Source organism: Procambarus clarkii, chromosome 54 (genome assembly GCF_040958095.1).
Source record: "Procambarus clarkii isolate CNS0578487 chromosome 54, FALCON_Pclarkii_2.0, whole genome shotgun sequence".
Taxonomy (NCBI): Eukaryota; Metazoa; Arthropoda; class Malacostraca; order Decapoda; family Cambaridae; genus Procambarus; species Procambarus clarkii.
This window is the reverse complement of record NC_091203.1, coordinates 13783749-13806805: the sequence shown is the minus strand read 5'-3', so window position 1 is coordinate 13806805 and position 23057 is coordinate 13783749. Positions and strand designations below refer to the sequence as shown.

The 23057-nt window shown below is 46.5% G+C and overlaps 1 protein-coding gene across 1 annotated transcript in view; it reads left to right on the top strand.

Moving 5' to 3' along the window:
* The window catches only part of LOC123771386 (lysozyme C), a 62941-nt gene that overhangs the window by 10172 nt on the left and 29712 nt on the right, over positions 1 to 23057 (top strand). Inside the window, exons 2-4 of the mRNA XM_045763894.2 lie at positions 16080 to 16213; positions 18640 to 18798; positions 20191 to 20290. Coding sequence (XP_045619850.1) covers positions 16080 to 16213; positions 18640 to 18798; positions 20191 to 20290 — 393 coding nt within the window. The remainder of the gene's footprint in view (positions 1 to 16079; positions 16214 to 18639; positions 18799 to 20190; positions 20291 to 23057) is intronic.

The following is a 23057-nucleotide window of genomic DNA, read 5'->3' as shown; positions in this document are numbered from 1 at the left end:
AGCTGGGATATCAGGAAAAGGGGATGGAATATGAGAACAAGGGGCTGGGATAAAAGAAACAAGGAGCTGGGATATTGAGCACAATGAGCTGGGATATAGAATCAAGGAGCAGAGATCTGATGACAAGGGGCTGGGATAAGATAACAAAAAGCTGTGATATGAGGACAAGAAACTGGGATACGAGGACAAGGAGCTGGGATATGAGCACAAAGAGCTGGAATATGGGGAACAAGGAGTAGGGATAAGAGAACAAGGGGCTGGAATATGAAGACACGGAGCTGGGATATGAGGACAAGGAGCTGGATATGAGCACAAGTAGCTGGGACATAGGAACAAAGAGCAGAGATGTGATGACAAGAGGCTGGGATAAGAGGACAAGGAGATAGGACATGATAAGGGGCTGGGATATGAAGACAAAGGGCTGCAAAATGAGGACAAGGATCTGGGTTATGAGGACAAGGAGCTGGGATATAAGGACCAGGAGCTGGGATATGTAGACAAGGAGCTGAGATATGAGGACTAGGGCAGGGATATGACGACATGGAGCCGGGATATGAGGACAAAGAGCTGGTATATAAGGAAGAGGAGATGGGATATGAGGACAAGAAGCTGGGATATGAGGACAAGGAGCTGGGATATGAAAACAAGGAGCTGGGATATGAAAACAAGGAGCTGGGATATGAGGACAAAGAGGTGGGATATGAGAACAATGAGCTATGATATGTGAACAAAGAGGTGGGAAATGAGTACTTGGGGCTGGGGTATGAGCACAAGGAACTGAGATATGTAGACAAGGAGCTGGGATATGAGGACAAGAAGCAGGAATATGAGAATAAGGAGCTGATATATGAGGAAAAGAAGCTGGGATATAAGGACAAGAGCAAGGATATGAGGACAAGGAGCGGGAATATGAGAACAAAGAGCTGGGATATGAGGAAAAAGAGATGGAATATGATTAAAAGGGGCTGGGGAATGAGCACAAGGAGCTAGGACATGAGGACATGGAGTAGGGATATGAGGACCAGGAGCTGGAACATGAGAGCAAGGAGCTATCATATGATGACAAAGAGCTCGGATATGAGGACAAGAGGCTTGGGTATGTGGATAATGAGCTGTATCGTGAGGTAAAGGAGCTAGGATATGAGGACAAGGAGCTGGGATATGAGGATTAGGAGCAGGGATATGAGGAAAAGGAGCTGGAATATGGAAAAAATGAGCTAGGATATGAGGATAAAGACCTCGGATATGAGGACAAGGGACTGGGGTAATAGGACAAGGAGCTGGGATATGAGGATAATGAGTTGTAACGTGAGATGAAGGAGCTGGGATATAAGGACAAGGAGATGGGATATGAGGACTATAGCTGAGAATTGAGGACCAGGGGCTAGGATATGAGGATATGGAGCTGGGATATCAGAACAAGGAGCTGGGATATGAAGACCAAGAGGTGGGATATGATGACAAGGAACTGGAATATGAGGACAAGGAGCTGGGATATGAGGACAAAAATGCTGGAATATGAGGAGAAGGAGCTGGGATATGTGGACAACTAGCTAGAATTTGAGAACAAGGAGGTGGTGTATATGAGGACAAGGAGCTTCGATATGAGGGCAAGGAGCAGGGATATGAGCGCAAGGAGCTGGAATATGAGAACAAGTAGCTATGATATGTGGACAAAGAGGTGGGAAATGAGTACATGGGGCTGGGGTATGAGCACAATGAGCTGAGATGTGTGGACAAGGAGCTGGGATATGAAGATAAAGAGTAAGTATATGACGACAAGGAGCTGGAATCCAGCCAAACCCACACCGAAACTACGACGTTTGTACAACGTTCAAACAAGTTTTAACACCTAACAAGTTATAACAACCAATATAGCAAGTTGTAACAACGTTCTATTATGAACGTGTTTATTCGTCATAAACACCTTCAGCCAACACGTAACAACTTTATTACAAGTTGTAACTTGCAGAAAAAAGAGTCAGTTGCGGATTGTGTTTCCAGGGATAAGAGAACAAAGAGCTGGGATGTGAGGGAAAGGAGCATGGATATGAGGACAAGGAGGAGGAATATGAGAATAAGGAGCTGATATATGAGGAAAAGGAGCTGGGATATAAGGACAAGAGCAGGCATATGAGGACAAGGAGTTGGAATATGAGAACAAAGAGATAGGATATGAGGAAAACCAGCTGGAATATGATTAAAAGGGGCTGGGGAATGAGCACAAGGAGCAAGGACATGAGGACAAGGATCTAGGATATGAGGACAAGGAGTAGGGATATGAGGACAAGGAGCTGGAACATGAGAGCAAGGAGCTAGCATAGGATGACAAAGAGCTCGGATATGAGGACAAGAGGCTTGGGTATGTGGATAATGAGCTGTATCGTGAGGTAAAGGAGCTGGGATATGAGGACAAGGAGCTGGGATATGAAGATTAGTAGCAGGGATATTAGGAAAAGGAGCTGGAATATGGAAAAAACGAGATAGGATATGAGGATAAAGACCTAAGATATGAGGACAAGGGGCTGGGGTAATAGGAGAACGAGCTGGGATATGAGGACAAGGAGCTGAGAATTGAGGACCAAGGGCTAGGATATGAGGATATGGAGCTGGGGGTATCACAACAAGGAGCTGGGATATGAAGACAAGGAGCTGAGATATGAGGAAAAGGAACTGAGATATGAGAACAATCAGCTTGGATACGAGGACAAGATTCTGGGATATGAAGACAAGGAGCTGAGATATGAGGATCAGAGGCTGGGATTTGAGGAGATGGAGCTGGGAATTGAGGACAAGGAGCTGGGATATCAGGACAAGGGTCTAGCGTATGAGGACAAGTAGCAGTGATATAAGGACAAGGAGGTAGAATATGAGGACAAGGAGGTAGGATATGAGGAAAATGAGCTGTAACATGAGGTGAATGAGCTGGGATATGATGAAAAGGAGCGGGGATATAAGAACAAGAAGCTGGGATATAAGGACAAGAAGCTGGGATATTACGACAAGAAGCTGATATATGACGACCAGGGGCTGGGATATGAGAATATTGAGCTGGGATATGAGGATTTGGAGCTGGGAGATGAGGATAAAGAGCTGGGAAATAAAGAAAAGGAGTTGGGATATGACGATAAGGAATTGGATAAAAGTACAAAAAATCTGGGATATTAGGACAATGAGCTGAGATATGAGAACAAGGAGCTGGGATATGAGGACAATGAAATGGGATATCAGAAGAAGGAGCTGTGATATGAGGACAAGGAGCTGGGATATGACGTCAAGGAGCTCGAATATGAGGACAAGGAGCTGGGATATGAGGACAAGGAGCAGGGATATAAAGGCAAGGAGCTGAGATATGAGGACAAGGAGCTGGGATATGAGGAAAAGGAGATGAGATAAGAGGAAAAGGAGCTGGGTAATGAGAACAAGGAGTTGTTCATGAGGACAAGGAACTAAGATATGAGAACAAGGACCTGGGATATTAGTACAAGAAGCTGGGATATGAGGATAAGGCACTGGGATATGAAGACAAGTAGATAGTATATATGAAGAGAAGGAGCTGGGATGTAACGACAAGGGAATGGATATGTGGACAAGGGGATAGAATATGAAGACAATGAGCAGGGATATAAGTACAAGTAGCTGGGATAAGAGGAAAAGGAGCTGGGAAATGAGGACAAGGAGCTGGGATATGAGAACAAGGAGCTGGAATATGAGGAAAAGGAACTAGGATATCAGGACAAGGAGGAAGGATATGAGGAAAAATAGCTGTAATAGGAGAAATAGGAGCTAGGAAATGAGGACAAAGATCTGGGATATGAAGACAAGGGGCTGGGATATGAGGACAAGGCGCTAGGATATGAGGACAAGGAACAGGGATGTGAAGAAAAGGGTCTAGGGCATGAGGACAAGTAGCAGAGATATGAGGACAAGTAGCAGAGATATGAGGACAAGGAGGTAGGATATGAGGAAAATGAGCTGTAACATGAGGTGAATGAGCTGGGATATGAGTAAAAGGAGCTGGGATATGAGGACAAGAAGCTGGGATATTAGGAGAAGGAACTGAGATATGAGGACCAGGTGCTGGGATAATAGAACATGAAGTTGGATGTGAGAATAAGGAACTTGGATTTGATAACAAGGAGATAGGATATAAGGACAAGAAGCTGATATATGACGACCAGGGCCTGGGATATGAGAATATTGAGCTGGGATATGAGGACAAGGGGTTGGGGTATGAGGAAAAAGATCTAAGATATGAGGACAAGGAGCTAGATTATGAGAACAATGAGCTAGGATATGAAGACAAAGAGCTGAGCTATGAGGACAAGGGGCTGAGGTATGAGGACAAGGATTTGGGATATGAGGACAAGGTGCTGGGATATGAGAACAAGGAGCTAGAATATGAGGACAATGAGCTGTAATGTGAGGTGAAGGAGCTGGGATATAAGGACAAAGAGCTGGGATATGAGGACAAGGAGCTGGGGGAATGTGAACTTGGAGCTGGGATATAAGGACAAAGAGCTGGGATATGAGGACAAGGAGCTGGGGGAATGTGAACTTGGAGCTAGGATATGAGGACAAAGAGCTGGGATATAAGGACAAGGGGCTGAGATATGTGGACCAGGGTCTGGCATATGATGACATGGAGCTGGGAATGAGAACGAGGAGCGGGAATATGAGGACAAGGAGCTGGGATATGAGGAATAGGAGCTGAAACATGAGAAACAGGAGCTGGGATATGAGGAAAAGGAGCTGGGATATGAGGACAAGGAGATGAAATATGATGACCAGGGACTTGGATATGAGGACATGGAGCTAGGATATTAGGACAATAAGCTGGGATATGAGAATAAGGAGTTGGGATATGAAGACAAGGAGCTGGTATATGAGAATATGGTTCTGGGATATGAGGACAAGGGGTTGAGAAAAGAGAATATGAGCTGGGATATGTGGACAAGAAGTTGGGAAATGAAACCAAGTAGTTGTGATATGAGGACAAGGAGCAGGAATATGAGGATATGGAGCAGGGATATGTGGTCAAGGGGCTGGGATTTGATGAAAAGGAACTGGGATATAAGGAAAAGCAGCTGGGATATGCAAACCAGGAGCTTTATATAAGGACAAGGGGCTAGGATATGAGAACAAGGAGTTGGGATATGAGAACAAGACACTGGGATATCAGTACAAGAAGCTGTGATATGAGGACAAGGACAGGGATATGAAGACAAGGAGATGGTATATGAGGACAAGGGGCTGAGATATGATGACAATTAGCAGGGATATGAGGACAAGGCGCTGGCGTATTAGGACAAAGATCTGGGATTTGAGGACAAGGAGCTAGGAAATGACGAAAAGGAGCTAGGCTGTGAGGAAAAGGAGCTGTATTTGAGGACAAGGGGCTGGGATATGAGATCAAGGAGCTGGGATATGAGGACAAGGAGCTGGGATGTGACGACAAGGAGCTGAGATATGAGGACTGTGGGCTGGGATATGAGGACATGGAGCTGGTATTTGAGGACAAGGAGCTAGGATTTGAGGACAAAGAGATGAGATATGAGGCCAGGGAGCTGGAATATGAGAACAAGTATCTAGCATATGAGGACGTAGAGCTCCGATATGAGGACAAGGGGCTGGGGTATGAGGAAAAGGATCTAGGATATGAGGACAAGGAGATTGGATATGAGTACAATGAGCTGTAACGTGAGGTGAAGGAGCTGGGATATGATACTAAGGTGCAGGGATATGAGGACAAGGAGTTGAGATAAGAGAAAAGGCGCTGGGATATGAGCACAAGTAGCTGGGAAATAGGATCAAAGAGCAGAGATGTGATGACAAGGGGTTGGGATAAGAGGACAAGGAGATAGGATATGAGAAGGGGCTGGGATATGAAGACAAAGGGCTGCGAAATGAAGAGAAGGATCTGGGATATGAGGACAAAGAGCTGGGATATAAGGACCAGGAGATGGGATATGTAGACAAGGAGTTGAGATATGAGGACTAGGGATGGGATATGAGGACATGGAGCTGGGATATGAGGACAAGGAGCTGGGATTTGAGGACAATGAGATGACATATGAGGACAAGAAGATGGAATATGATAAGAAGGAGCTGGGATATGAAAACAATGAGCTGGGATATGAGGACATAGAGGTGGGATACGATGACAATGAGCTGGGATATGAGGACATAGAGGTGGGATAAGATGACAATGAGCTGGGATATGAAGACAAGTCGCCGAGATATCAGGAAAAGAAGCTGGGATATGAGGACAAGGAGCTGTGATAAGAAGACAAGGAGCTGGGATATGAGGACAAGGAGCTGGGATATGAGGACAAGGAGCTGGGATATGAGGATTAGGAGCAGGGATATGAGGAAAAGGAGCTGGAATATTGAAAAAACGAGCTAGGATATGAGGATAAAGACCTCGGATATGAGGACAAGGGGCTGGGGTAATAGGACAAGGAGCTGGGATATGAGGATAATGAGTTGTAACGTGAGATGAAGGAGCTGGGATATAAGGACAAGGAGATGGGAAGTGAGGACAAGGTGCTGAGAATTGAGGACCAGGGGATAGGATATGAGGATAAGGAGCTGGGATATCAGAACAAGGAGCTGGGATATGAAGACAAGGAGCTGGTATATGAGAATATGGTTCTGGGATATGAGGACAAGGGGTTTAGATAAGAGTAAATGAGCTGGGATATGTGGACAAGAAGTTGGGATATGAAACCAAGTAGTTGTGATATGAGGACAAGGAGCAGGAATATGAGGATATGGAGCAGGGATTCGTGATCAAGGAGCTGTGATTTGACGAAAAGGAGCTGGGATATGAGGAAAAGGAGCTGGGATATGCAAACAAGGAGCTTTATATAAGACAAGGGGCTAGGATATGAGAACAAGGAGTTGGGATATGAGAACAAGACGCTGGGATATCAGTACAAGAAGCTGTGATATGAGGACAAGGACAGGGATATGAAGACAAGGAGATGGTATATGAAGACAAGAGGCTGAGATATGATGACAATTAGCAGGGATATGAGGACAAGGCGCTGGCGTATTAGGACAAGGATCTGGGATTTGAGGACAAGGAGCAAGGAAATGACGAAAAGGAGCTAGTCTGTGAAGAAAAAGGAGCTGTATATGAGGACAAGGGGCTGGGATATGAGATCAAGGAGCTGGGATATGAGGACAAGGAGCTGGGATATGACGACAAAGAGCTGAGATATGAGGACTGTGGGCTGGGATATGAGGACATGGAGCTAGGATTTGAGGACAAGGAGATTAGATATGAGGCCAGGGAGCTGGAATATGAGAACAAGTATCTAGCATATGAGGACGTAGAGCTCCGATATGAGGACAAGGGGCTGGGGTATGAGGAAAAGGATCTAGAATATGAGGACAAGGACCTGGATAATGAGGACAAGGAGCTGGAATATGAGGACAAGGAGATTGGATATGAGTACAATGAGCTGTAACGTGAGGTGAAGGAGCTGGGATCTAAGGACAAGGAGCTGGGATATGATACTAAGGTGCAGGGATATGAAGACAAGGAGTTGAGATAAGAGAAAAGGCGCTGGGATATGAGCACAAGTAGCTGGGAAATAGGAACAAAGAGCAGAGATGTGATGACAAGGGGCTGGGATAAGAGGACAAGGAGATAGGATATGAGAAGGGGCTGGGATATGTAGACAAAGGGCTGCGAAATGAAGAGAAAGATCTGGGATATGAGGACAAAGAGCTGGGATATAAGGACCAGGAGCTGGGATTTGAGGACAAGGAGATGAGATATGAGGACAAGAAGATGGAATATGATAAGGAGCTGGGATATGAGGACATAGAGGTGGGATAAGATGACAATGAGCTGGGATATGAGGACAAGTCGCCGGAATATCAGGAAAAGAAGCTGGGATATCAGGACAAAGAGCTGTGATAAGAAGACAAGGAGCTGGGATATAAGGACCAAGAGCTGGGATATGAGGACAAGGAGCTGAGAAATGAGGACTAGGGCTGGGATATGAGAACATGGAGCTGGGTTATGAGGAGAAGGAGCTGGGATATGAGAAAAATGAGCTGGGATATGAAAACAAGGAGCTGGGATATGAGGACAAAGAGGTGGGATATGAGGACAAAAATGCTGGAATATGAGGAGAAGAAGCTAGGATATGGGGACAATGAGCTGTAACGTGAGGTGAAGGAGCTTGAATAAGAGGACAAGGAGCTGGGTTGAAGACAAGGAACTGGGATATAAGGACAAGATGCTGGGATATGAGAACAAGAAGTTGTGATATGAGGAAAAGGAGTTTGGATATGACGACAAGGAGCTGGGATATGAGGACAAGGAGCTGATATATGAGGAAAATGAGCTTGGAAATGAGGAAAAGAAGCTTGGATATGAGAACGAGTAGCTGTATATGAGGACAAGGCGCAGGGATATGAGAACAAGGAGCTGGGATATGAGGACAAGGAGCTGGGATGTGACGGCAAGGATCTGGAATATGAGGAAAGGATCTGGGATATGAGGACAATGAACAGGGATATGAGGACAAGGGGGCTGGGGTAGGAGGACGAGGAGATGGGATTTGAGGATAAGTAGCTGGGATATTAGGAAAAAGAAACTGGGGTATGAGAGCAAGGAGCTGTATATGAGGACAAGGGGCTGGGATACGAGGACTAGGTTCTGGGTTATGATAACAAGAAGCTGGAATATGAGGACAAGGATCTAGGATATGAGGACAAGGAGGTAGGATATTGGGAAAATAAGCAGTAACATGAGGTGAATGATCTGGGATATGAGTACAAGGAGCTGTGATATGAGGAAAAAGAGCTGGGATATGAGGACAAGGAGATGCGTAATGCTGTTCAGGGGCTGGGATATGAGGATATTGAGCTGGGATATGTGGACAAGGAGCTGGGAGATGAGGAAAAGAACCTGGGATATAAAGAAAAGGAGCTGGGATATGACGATAAGGAGCATAGATATGAGGACAAGGGTTTGGGATATGAGTACATGTATTTGTGATTTGAGTAAAAGAAGTTTGGATATGATGGCAAGGAGCTGGGATACGAGGACAAAGAGCTGGGATATGACAACAAGAAACTGGGATATGAGGACATGGAGCTGGGACATGAAGACAACGAGCTGGAATTTGAGAACAAGGAGCTGGTATATGAGGACAAGTAGTTGGGATATGAGGACACGTAGCAGGGATATGAGGACAAGGAGCTAAGATGTAAGTACAAAGAGCTGGGTTATGAGGACAAGCGGATGGGGTATGCGGACAAGGATCTAGGATATGAGGACAAGGAGCTGGAATATGAGGACAAGGAGTAGGGATATGAGGACAAGAAGCTGGGATATGAAGGCAAGGAGCTGGTAAATGAGAACAAGGAGCTGGCATATGTGATCAAGGTGCTGGGATATGAGGACAGCAAGCTGGTATGTGAGGACAAGGAGCTGGTATATTAGGGCAAGGCGCTGGAAATGGGGACCAGTGGCTCTGATAGGAGGAATTTGAGCTGAGATATGAGGACAAGGAGCTGGGATATGAGTAAAAGGAGCTGGGATATGAGAACAAGGAGCTGTATTTGAGGACAATGGGCTGGGATATGTGAACAAGGAGCTGGGATATGACGACAACAAATCTGGGATAAGGGAAAAAGAAGATGGGATAAGAGGACAAGATGCTGGGATATGAAGACATGGCGCTGGTAATAGAGGACAAGAAACTGGGGAAAGAGGACAAAAAATCTTGGATATGAGGACAAGAAACTAGAATATGAGGACAACGGGCTGGGATATGAGGACATGGAGGTAGGATATGAGGAGAAGGAGCTGGGATATGAGGACAAGGAGATGGGGTATGAGGACAAGAAGTTGGGATATGAGGACAAGGAACAGGGATATGACAACATAAAGCTAGCAATAGAGGACAAGAAGGAGGGCTCCTTGGACAAAAGATCTGGGATATGAGGAAAAGGACCTGGAGTATTAGGACAAGGGGCTGTTGTATGAGAACACGGAGCTGGGATGTGAGGAAAAGGAGCAAGGATATAAGGACAAAAAGCTGGAATATGAGAACAATGAGCTGATATTTGAGGAAAGGAGCTAGGATATGAAGACAAGAAGCACGGTTATGAGAAAAAATTGCTGGAATATGAGAAATAGGAGCAAGGATATGTGGACAAAGATCTGGGATATGAGGACAAGGGGCTGGGGTATGAGGACAGGGTGCTGGGATATAAAGAAAAGGAGCTGGGATTTGACGATAAGGAGCTGACATATGAGGACTAGGAATTAAGATATGAGGACAAAGATTAGGGATATGAGGACAAGGAGCCGGGATACGAGGACAAGTAGCTGGGATATGAGGACAAGAAGCTGGGATATGAAGACAAGGAGCTCGAATTAGAGGACATGAAGCTGGGATATGAAGACAAAAAAGCTAGGATATGAGGACAATGAGCTGGAATATGAGGACAAGGAACTGGGATAAGAAAATAAGGAGATGGGATATGAGGAGAAAGAGCAAGGACATGAAGGCAGGGAGCTTGAATATGAGAACAAGGAGGTGGTACATGAGGAAAAGAAGTTTGAATATAGGGACAAGGAGCAGAGATGTGAAGACAAGTACCTGGAAAATTAGAACAAGGACCTACGATATAAGGACAAGGGGCTAAGGAATGAGGACAAGGAGCTGTATATGAGGATAAGGAGCTGAGATATGAGGAGGAGCTTGGATATGAGAACAAAGAGTGGGATATGAGGGCAAGAAGCTGGGATATGAGGTCAAGAAGCAGGGATATGAAGACAAGGAGCTGGTAATAGAGGAAAAGAAGCTGGGATATGAAGACAAAAAAGTTAGGATATGAGGATAAGGAGCTGGGATATGAGGACAAGGGATTGGGATATAAGAATAAGGAGCTGGGACACGGTAGATAAGGAGCTAGGATATGAGGAGAAGGAGCTGGGATATGAGGACAAGGAACTGGCATATGAGGACAAGGAGCTGAGATATGAGAAAAATAAACTGAGATTGGAGGACAAGAAGCTGGGATATGAAAAGAAGGAACTGAGATATGAGGACAAGGTGCTGGGATATGAAGGCAAGGCGCTGGTATATGAGTACAGAGGAACTGGATATGATGACAAAAAATGTGAGATATGTGGACAAGGAGCTGGGATATGAGGACAAGAAGCTGGGATATGAGGGCAAGGAGCTGGGATATGAGGACAAGAAACTGAGATATGAGAACAAGGAGTTGTGATATGAGGATATGAAGCTGGGATATGACGACCAGGAGCTGGGATATGAGGACAAGTGGCTGGGATATGAGAACAAGGACCTAGGATATGAGGACAAGGAGCTAGGATATAAGGACAAATAGCTGAGATATGAGAACAATGAGCTGGGATATGAGGACAAGGAACGGGGATGTGATGGCAAGTAGCTGAGATATGAGAATCAGGGGCTGGGATATGAGGACATGGAGATGGGATATGAGGAAAAGGAACTGGGATATGAGGACAAAAAGTTGGGATATGAAGACATGGAGACGGCAATAGAGGAAGAGATGGTGGGATATTTTGATAAACGATCTGGGATATGAGGATAAGGACCTGGAATATTAGGACAAGGGGCTGGGATATGAAGACACGGAGCTGGAATATGAGGACAAGGAACAGGGATATGAGGACAAGGAGCTGGAATATGAGAAGGAGGAGCTGGTATATGGGGAAAAGGAGCTAGGATATCAGGACAAGGAGGATGGACATAAGGAAAAATAGCTGGAATATGAGAAATAGGAGCTAGGAAATGAGGACAAAGATCTGGGATATGAGGACAAGGGGCTGGGGCATGAGGACAGGGAGCTGGGATATGAGGACAAGGCGCTGGGATATGAGGACAAGGAGCAGGGATATTAGGACAAGGGTCTAGAGGATGAGGACAAGTAGCAGAGATATGAGGACAAGGAGGTAGGATATGCGGAAAATGAGATGTACCATGAGGTGAATGAGTTGTGACATGAGGAAAAGGAGCGGGGATATGAGGACAAGAAGCTGGGATATTAGAACAAGGAACTGAGATATGAGGACCAGGTGCTGGGATATGAGAACATGAAGTTGGATGTGAGAATAAGGAACTTGGATTTGAGGACAAGAAGATGGAATGAGGACAAGGAGCTGAGATTTGAGAACAAGAAGCTGGGATATAAGGGCAAGAAGCTGGGATATTAGGACAAGAAGCTGATATATGGGCCTCGTAGCCTGGTGGATAGCGCGCAGGACTCGTAATTCTGTGTCGCGGGTTCGATTCCCGCACGAGGCAGAAACAAATGGGCAAAGTTTCTTTCACCCTGAATGCCCCTGTTACCTAGCAGTAAATAGGTACCTGGGTGTTAGTCAGCTGTCACGGGCTGCTTCCTGGGGGTGGAGGCCTGGTCAAGGACCGGGCCGCGGGGACACTAAAGCCCCGAAATCAACTCAAGATAACTCAAGATATGACGACCAGGGGCTGGGATATGAGAATATTGAGCCGGGATATGAGGACTAGGAGCTGGGAGATGAGGACAAAGAGCTGGGATATAAAGAAAAGGAGTTGGGATATGACGACAAGTAATTGGATAAGAGTACAAAAAATCTTGGATATTAGGACAATGAGCTGAGATATGAGAACAAGGAGCTGGAATGTGAGGACAAGGGGTTGGGGTATGAGGGCAAAGATCTAGGATATTAGGACAAGGAGCAAGATTTTGGGAACAATGGGCTAGAATATGAAGTCAAAAAGCTGAGCTATGAGGACAAGGGGCTGAGGTATGAGGACAAGGATCTGGGATATGAGGACAAGGTGCTGGGATATGAGGACAAGGAGCTAGGATATGAGGACAATGAGTTGTAATGTGAGGTGAAGGAGCTGGGATATAAGGACAAGGTGCTGGGATATGAGGACAAGGAGCTGGGGGTATGTGAACTTGGAGATTGGATATGAGGACAAAGAGCTTCGATATGAGGACAAAGAGCTGAGATATGTGAACCAGGGTCTGTCATATGATGACATGGAGCTGGGATATGAGAACGAGGAGCGGGGATATGAGAACAAGGAGCTGGGATATGAGGAATAGGAGCTGAAACATGAGAACCAGGAGCTACGATATGAGGACAAGGAGCTGGGCTATGAAGACAAGGAGCTGGTATTTGAGAATATGGTTCTGGAATATGAGGACAAGGGGTTGAGATAAGAGAAAATGAGCTGGGATATGTGGACAAGAAGTTGGGATATGAAACCAAGTAGTTGTGATACGAGGACAAGGAGCAGGAATACGAGGGTATGGAGCAGGGATATATGGTCAAGGAGCTTGGATATGCAAACAAGGAGCTTTATATAAGGACCAGGGGCTAGGATATGAGAACAAGGAGCTGGAATATGACAACAAGAAGCTGGGATATCAGTACAAGAAGCTGTGATATGAGGAGAAGGATAGGGATATGATGACAAGCAGATGGTATATGAGGACAAGGGGCTGAGATATGATGACAATTAGCAGGGATATGAGGACAAGGCGCTGGGGTGTGAGGAAAAGGATCTAGGATATGAGGACAAAGACCTGGATTATGAGGACAAGGAGTTGGGATATGAGGACAAGGAGATAGGATATGAGGACAATGAGCTGTAACGCGTTGTGAAGGAGCTGGGATATAAGGACAAGGAGCTGGGATATGATACCAAGGTGCAGGGACATGAGGACAAGGAGTTGAGATAAGAGAAAAGGCGCTGGGATATGAGGAAAAGAAGCGAGGATATGAAGAAGAAAAAAACTGGGATGTGAGGACAAGGAGTTGGGAAATGAGGACAAGGAGCTGGGATATGAGGAAAAGGATCTGGGATATGAGAACAAGTTGCAGGGATATGAGGACAAGAAGCTGGGATATGGGGACAATGAGCTGGGATATGAAGACAATAGGCTGGGATATGAGGACAAGGAGCTGGAATATGAGAACAAGTATCTAGGATATGAGGACGTAGAGCAGGGATATGAGGACAAGGGGCTAGGGTATGAGTACAAGGATCTAGGATATGAGAACAAGGAGCTGGATTATGAGAACAAGGAGCAAAGATATGATAACAAGGAGGTTAGATATGGGACAGGGAGCTGGGATATGAGGACAAGGAGCTAGGACATGAGGACAATGAGCTGTAACGTGAGGTGAAGGAGCAGGGATATAAGGACAAGGAGCTGGGATATGAAGACACTGGGCTGTGGAATGTGAACATGGAGCTGAGATATGAGTTCCAGAGGCTGGGATATGAGAACAAAGAACTGGGTTATGGCGACAAGCAGCTGAAATATGAGAACAAGGAGCTGGGATATGAGGTCAAGGAGCTGGGAAATGGGGACGAGCTGAGATATGAGGACCAAGGACATGGATATTAAGACATGGGGGTAAGATATTATGACAATGAGCTGGGATATGAGAATAAAGAGCCGGGATGCAGGGATATGAGGACAAGGAGTTGAGATAAGAGAAAAGTCGCTGGGATATGAGGACAAGAAGCCTGAATATGAAGACAAAAAAGCTGGGATATGAGGACAAGAAGCTGGGATTTGAGTACAAGTAGCTGGGATATGAGAACAAGGAGTTGGGATATAAGGAGAAGAAGGAGGGACATGAGGACAAGTAGTTGGGATATGAGTAAAAGGAGGTGGGATATGAGAACAAGGAGCTGGGATATGAGGACAAGGAGCAGGGATATGACGACAAAGAGCTGGGATATGAGGACGAAGTGCGGGGATAGAAGGACAAGGAGCTGGGATTTGAGGAAAATGATCTGGTATATGAGAACAAGGAGCTGTACATGAAGACAACGTGGTACGATATGAGGGAAAAAGGAGCTGGGATATGAGAACAAGTAGCTGGGTTATGAGGACAAAAGCTTTGATATGAGGACAATGAGCTGGGACATGAGGACAAGAGGCTGGGATATGAGAACAAGGAGCTGAGATATGAGGAAAAGGAGCTGGGATATAAGAACAAGGAGGTGGTATATATATGAGGACAAGGAGCTGGGATACGACGACATGGAGCTGGAATATGAAGACAAGGGGCTGGGATATGAGGACAAGGAGCAGGGGATATGAGGACAAGTTGCTGGGGTATGAGGACAAGGGGCTGGGATATGAGGACATTGATTTGGGCTATGAGGAAAAAGAGCTGGGATATGAGAACAAGGAGCTGTATATGAGGACACGGAGCTGGGATATGAGGACAAGGAGCTGGGATATGAGAACAAACAGCTGGGATATGAGGATAAGGATCTTGGATATGAGGACTAGGAGCCGAGATATGAAGATCTGGGGATAGGATATGAGGGCATGGAACTAGGATATGAGAACAAGACGCTGAAATATGATGCCAAGGAAGTGGGTTATAAGGACAAGCAGCTAGGATATGAGGACAAGGAGCTGGGATATGAAGACAAGGAGGTGGTATATATGAGGACAAGGAGCTTGGATATGAGGAAAAGGAGAACAAGTTTCACATATTAGGACGAAATGTAGAAACATTTAAAAACCAACAGGGTCATCGGAGATCGAACCCGACTCTGCAAGATAACATTGCTCCACGGTACGTGTAGTTCTCACAACTGTCAAGTGAGCCACATCTACATGGAAAGTGGAATGTAGTAGAGCACATGGAATTATATCACCTGTTTTGTGTACAGAGAATATGTCCTTATATCCCACATTGGTACTCAAAGTTCAGGATCACATTCCATTCTTAGTCACTCGCTCTTCAAAATCCTCTCTACCATAATAAATAAGCAATAATATGCAACAGAAATAATATCCTTATTACTCAATGCCGCCCATGACATTAAATCATTCCCTTAGAGCCTTACCCCTTAACCCTTAGAGGGTTCAAGTGGAACCCTTTGAGGAACACTCTGTCTAGAGCCCAATAACCTCAGGAACCTCTACAACAGTTGATTGACAGTTGAGAGGCGGGACCAAGGAGCCGAAGCTCAATCCCCTGCATACCCAACTAAGTAAGTACACCCTCTCTGTCTCTCTCTCCCCCGCAGGCAGTTGGCGTGGTTGTGGGTGTTGGTGGTGGAGGTCATGGTGGAGATGACCTCAGGGAAGGTCTTCGAGAAGTGTGAGTTGGCTACAGTGCTGGAGAAGACCCACAACATGACCCGGGGCGAGGTCAAGAAGTGTACGTATTCAAATGTTGACCTCATCTCTAATTATCGCACAAAACTTACTTTTGATTACTAAAATCACAATTGTTCTCATTTATTTAGTGTTTAATGTCATTTTTACTTTGATTTATTTGAGTCTAATACCTGTGGTTTCTCTCGTGATCCCATCACTATTCCGTAACTACCATCGTTACCACTTAACTACTATCATAACTACTATTACTACCACACACCCTCCAAACAACATAACACCCCAACACCACCACACCCTCAATACAACCACACCACCACCACACCCCTGAAACCACCACCACACCCCCAACACCACCACGAAACCCCACAACACCGCCAATACAACCACCAAAACCACCACCACACCCCCAACACCACCACGAAACCCCACAACACCGCCAATACCACTACCACACCCACAACACCCCCAACACCACCACCAAAACCACCACCACACCCCCAACACCACCACCACCACACCCCAACACCACCACAACACCCGCAACACCACCAATACAACCACCAAAACCACCACCACACCGCCAACATCACCACAACACCCCCAACACCGCAAATACCACCACAACACCCCCCAACACCACCAACACCATCAACACACCTCCAACACCACCGCCAACACCCCCAACACCGCCAACACCATCACAACACGGCCAACACCGCCAACACCACCACAACACCACCACATCACCACTACAACAACACCACCACAACACCACCAACACCACCACAACACCACCACAACAACACCACCACAACACCACCTCAACACCACCAACACCACTACAACACCACCACAACACCACCACAACACCACCACAACACCACCACAACAACACCACAACACCACCACAACACCACCACAACACCACCACAACACCACCACAACACCACCACAACAACACCACAACACCACCTCAACACCACCAACACCACTACAACACCACCAACACCACCACAACACCACCAACACCACCACAACACCACCACAACAACACCACCACAACACCACCTCAACACCACCAACACCACTACAACACCACCAACACAACCACAACACCACCACAACACAACACCACCAACACCACCACAACACCACCACAACACCACCACAACACCAACACAACACCACAACACCGCCAACACCACCACAACACCACCACAACACCACCAACACCACCACAACACCACCAACACCACCACAACACCACCACAACACCACCACAACACCACAACACCACTTCAACACCACCAACACCACTACAACACCACCAACACCACCACAACACCACCAACACCACCACAACACCACCACAACAACACCACCACAACACCACCTCAACACCACCAACATCACTACAACACCACCAACACCACCACAACACAACACCACCAACACCACCACAACACCACCAACACCACCAACACCACCACAACACCACAACACCACCACAACACCACCAACACCACAACAACACCACAACACCACCAACACCACCACAACACCACCACAACACCACCAACACCACCACAACACCACCACAACACCACCAACACCACAACAACACCACCACAACACCACCAACACCACCACAACACCACCACAACACCACCAACACCACAACACCACCACAACAACACCACCACAACACCACCAACACCACTACAACACCACCAACACCACCACAACACAACACCACCAACACCACCACAACACCACCACAACACCACCACAACACCACCAACACCACCACAACACCACAACATCACCACAACACCACCAACACCACCACAACACCACCAACACCACAACACCACCACAACAACACCACCACAACACCACCTCAACACCACCAACACCACTACAACACCACCAACACCACCACAACACAACACCACCAACACCACCACAACACCACAACACCACCACAACACCACCAACACCACCACAACACCACAACACCACCACAACACCACCAACACCACCACAACACCACCAACACCACCACAACACCACAACACCACCACAACACCACCAACACCACCACAACACAACACCACCACAACACCACCAACACCACCACAACACCACCAACACCACCACAACACCACCACAACACCACCACAACACCACCAACACCACCACAACACCACCAACACCACCACAACACCACAACACCACCACAACACCACAACAACACCACCAACACCACCACAACACCACCAACACCACCACAACACCACAACACCACCACAACACCAACACAACACCACAACAACACCACAACACCACAACACCACCAACACCACCAACACCACCACAACACCACCAACACCACCACAACACCACAACACCACAACACCACCACAACACCAACACAACACCACCAACACCACCACATCACCACAGGGGTATGCATAGCTCAGTACGAGTCCACCTTCAACACGACGGCCGTCAACCACGGCAACTGGGACGGCAGCAAGGACTACGGCCTCTTCCAGCTCAGCAACAAGTTCTGGTGCGACGACGCCAGGAAGGGCAAGAACGTCTGTAGGATTCCTTGTACAGGTGTGTGGCACAGGTGTGTGGCTCAGATGTGTGGCACAGGTGTGTGGCACAGGTGTGTGGCTCAGATGTATGCCTCAGGTGTGGGGCTCAGATGTATGACTCAGGTGTGTGGCTCACGTGTATGATACAGGTGTGTGGCTCAGATGTGTGCCTCAGGTTTGTGACACAGGTGTGTGGTTCACGTGTGGGATTCTGGAGTGTGGCTCAATTGTGGATGATTCAGGTGTGAGCCTCAGGTGTGGGGTACAGGTGTGTGGTTCAGATGTGTGGCTAAGGTGAGTGAATCAGGTGTATGGTACAGGTGTGCGACTCAGGTGTATTGTTCATGTGTTTTGCTCAGGTGTGTGGCTCTAGTGTGGGGCTCAGGTGTCTAGTACAGGTTTGTGACTCAGGTGTGTGATACAGGTGTGTAGCTCAGATGTGTGGCACAGGTATGTGACTCAGGTGTGTGACTCTGGTGTGTAGCTCAGATGTGTAGCTCAGGTATGTGACTCACGTGTGTGGCTCTGGTGTTTGGATCAGGTATGTGACTCAGGTTTGTGGCTCAAGTATATGACTCAGGTGTGGTGCTCGAGTGTGTGTTACATGTGTGTAATTCTATTGCTGATTAGGTATGTGGCTCAGGTGTGTGTGGTACAGGTGTGTGGCTCAGTTGTAAGAATCAAGTGTGTGGCTCAGGTGTGTGACTCACGTGTGTGGCTGAGTTGTGTAGGTCAGGTGTGTGACTCAGGTGTGTAGCGCAGGTGTGTGGCTCATGTGTAGTACAGGTGTGTGGCTTAGATGTGTGGCTTAGGCATGTGACTCAGGTGTGTTCCTCAAGTGTATGGCTCAGGTGTGTGTTACAGGTGTGTGACTAAGTTGTGTGACTCAGGTGTATGGCTCAGGTGTGCGGTACATGTATGTGGTTCAGGTGTGTGGTACAGATGTGTGGCTCAGATGTGTGGCTCAGATGTGTGGCTCAGGTGTGTGGTGCAGGTGTGTGGCTCAGGTGTGTGATACACGTGTGTGGTTCAGGTGTGTGCCTCCGGTGTGTGGCTCAGGTGTGTGATACACGTGTGTGGTTCAGGTGTGTGCCTCCGGTGTGTGGCTCAGGTGTGTGGTACATATTTACAGTACTTGGCTTAGTGCGTAACAAATCCCAAGCATATTATATGAAAAGTAACACCAGCTTGACTTTCATGCTTTACTTCTCATGTTCTTTCATATCATCTTCCCCTCGTGCCCTTCTCGGTCACATTCTGTCACTCTCTCCCTCTTCTTCCTGATACAATAGGTGTCCAGGATGAAGCGAAACCTCGCCAGTTTCACCTCATATGAGGGAGCCTGGTGTTACATTTCGAACTCGTTATTGTGACCTATTTTGTGTAGATGACATTGTATATGTGGTTTCAGACCTGCTGGATGATGACCTCACAGATGACCTGGCCTGTATCAAGAAGATCATCAGAGACACTGAGCAATGGAAAGGCAAGGGAACAGCTTTCACTGCATGGTTAGTATACGGTATGCAGAGGAGAGAGAGAAAGAAAGAGGGATGGAGGGAGGGAGGGAGTGAAGGAGAGAATTTCACTCAAAGAGATTTTGATAAACTCTTAACAGTCTTCAATCTCGAAAAGGCTTTCCAACCAACATATCGGGTTCATCTCTCGATCTTGTCATAACCGATCTTCCTGCAAGTATAGTTCACTGCAGGCCTCTGGGATATGTTGGTTCTTTAGACCACCAGGCTGTCTTTACTACACTGGTTATTCCGACCAATCAAAGTGAAGAATCTCTTAGAATTACCTGGCTTTGTGACAGGGAAAATTGGCCAGACCTCTGCTCAGGGATTGAATCAACTGATTGGAATGCCTTGCTCCAGGGAGACCTGAACAGCCAAGCAAACGCTTTCACCAGTCGTATACTGGACCTCCAGCATAGGAATATCCCTCACCGGCATTATGTGACCAAGCCAACTGATCAGTCTTGGTTTGCATATCGCTGTCGGATGCCAGCTGAAGCCAAAAACAATTCCTAGAGGAGATTTAAAAGGCATCATTCGGCTCATAACAGAAACATTCTTGTGGTATAATGAAAGAAGTTCATTACGTCATATATATATTATATTGTGATGGGAAAATGTAGGTGTCAGGCAGTCCTCCCAATGGCTGGTGTAAATGCCAATCACATTAAAAAAAAAAAAAAGAGAAAAAAAGTTGACTGCTTGGCTGTTGTCTCCTGTGGTTAAGTAAAAAGGGAAAAACATGCAAAACAAATCTTATAAACAATGAATCTTTAATTGACTTTAAACAAATATAAACAAAGATAATCCCTTGGCTATGTACAGTGCAAATTAAACATAAATACAAAGACAAAACACAATATAAAATAATGGTTACGTTACTCTACAATGAACAAGACAAAAAAAATGAGTTAAAAGTGCCGAGAATATTGGCTGACTGAAAACCTCCACTAATACACAGAGCGTATGCTAGAGAGAAGTATCAGCCTTGAGAGCACAGAATATTCTAAAGCCAACTGCTCGTGCACGACTAGTCATTATCGATGCAGATGGCCCTGAAGTCGAGTGGAGTCGCCGATTCAGTCGCGACTCCGAGTGGAGTCGCTGGCTGGAAGTGATAGTTTGGTGATCGACGAGGGTTGTGCGCCGACAGCGAAGAGAGGGGGTTTGGAGAGCGAGTGTAGGCTACGTAAACCCCCTATAGAAACGTACTCTATAACATATATATATTTACTACTCTTGATTGTAGTATCCTGATGTTATAGACTTACTGAAGTAACTTTATGTAGGAAAGAGCAGGCCAAATCTCTTTTGAAAGAGATTACCGTCACAGCTCTCCCCCCGATACCTGCTCTTACGGGTTAAGTTACTTCAGTAGATGGTAGAATGGTAGGAGTAGGAGCCTCTACCTCGTACACTCTGGAGAGGGCGTTGGCTATGATGTTATCCGAGCCCTTGACAAAGAATATCTCCAGGTTAAAATTCTGCAGATACAGAGCCCATCGTAGAAGACGTTGATTGCTGAATTGGGCCTGTTGCAGGAACCGTAGAGGATTGTGGTCTGAGTAGATGGTAATAGACCGATTACCCTGTAGGTAAGGTTCGAAATGTGTTAGGTTCAGGACGATGGAAAGGAGTTCCTTTTCTATGGTGCTATAGTTCTTCTGATGAGGCTTTAACTTTTAGCTGTAGTAGCTGACAGGAAGAACCTCTTCGCCACACTGTTGCATTAGGACGTCCCCGATGTCGGTGCCACTTGCGTCGACATTGATGATGAAGGGCTTCGTAATATCTGGAGAGGCGAGAATGGGATCAGAACATAGCAGAGATTTTGGTTGTTCAAAGGCAACGGTCTGTTGAATGGTCCAATGATACCGTTGCTTGGAACTGGTTAGATTAATCAATGGTGTGGCTACCGTACTAAAATTTTCACAAACCTTCGATAGTAAGATGCAAGGCCAAGGAAGCGCAGGAGCTGCTTCCTGGTTGTAGGTTGTGGGTAATGCTGAATGGCTTGAGTGTGAATTGTTAAAGGAGCAAGGTTGCCACTCCCTATCACATGACCAAGACAACGTTCTTTACCTTTAGCAAAGGTGGACTTGCCCAAGTTGATGGTAAGGCCAGCTGTCAGGAGCTTGGAGAACAATCGTTGCAGCTAGAGCAGATGTTCGCTCCAGGTGTTAGTTGCCACAACGATGTCATCCAAGTGGGTGTAGGTGTGATCTAGGCCGTGGATGACGCGGTTGACAGCTCGCTGGAAGGTGGCCGGAGCGTTACACAGTCCAAAAGAAAGGCGTTCATATCTGTACAGGCCAAGAGGAGTGGTGAAGGCAGATATTTCCTTAGCTCGCTCTGTCAGGCTGATCTGATAGTAGCCCTTTAACAAATCAATTTGGGACAGATAATTAGCATTACCTACTGCGTCAAGGATATCATCTACACGAGGTAAAGGGTAAGCATCCTTGACGGTCACAAGGTTCAGTTTCCTATAGTCGGTACATAGTCGTACTTTACCGTGCGGTTTCGGCACCAAGATGCAGGGTGAGGCCCAAGGGGACTCACAAGGGGTGGCCAGCCCATGATCCAGAAGGTACTGTACTTCAGCACGCATAACTTCCTTTTTGTATGGGCTGATACGGTAGAAGGGTTGACGAATCGGCCGAGTAACAGGAAGAAGCTGGATGTCGTGCTGAAGCACATTACCCTCCTGGGGATCATCGCTGAAGAACTTCTGATGTTCTTTAAGAACTTTGATGAG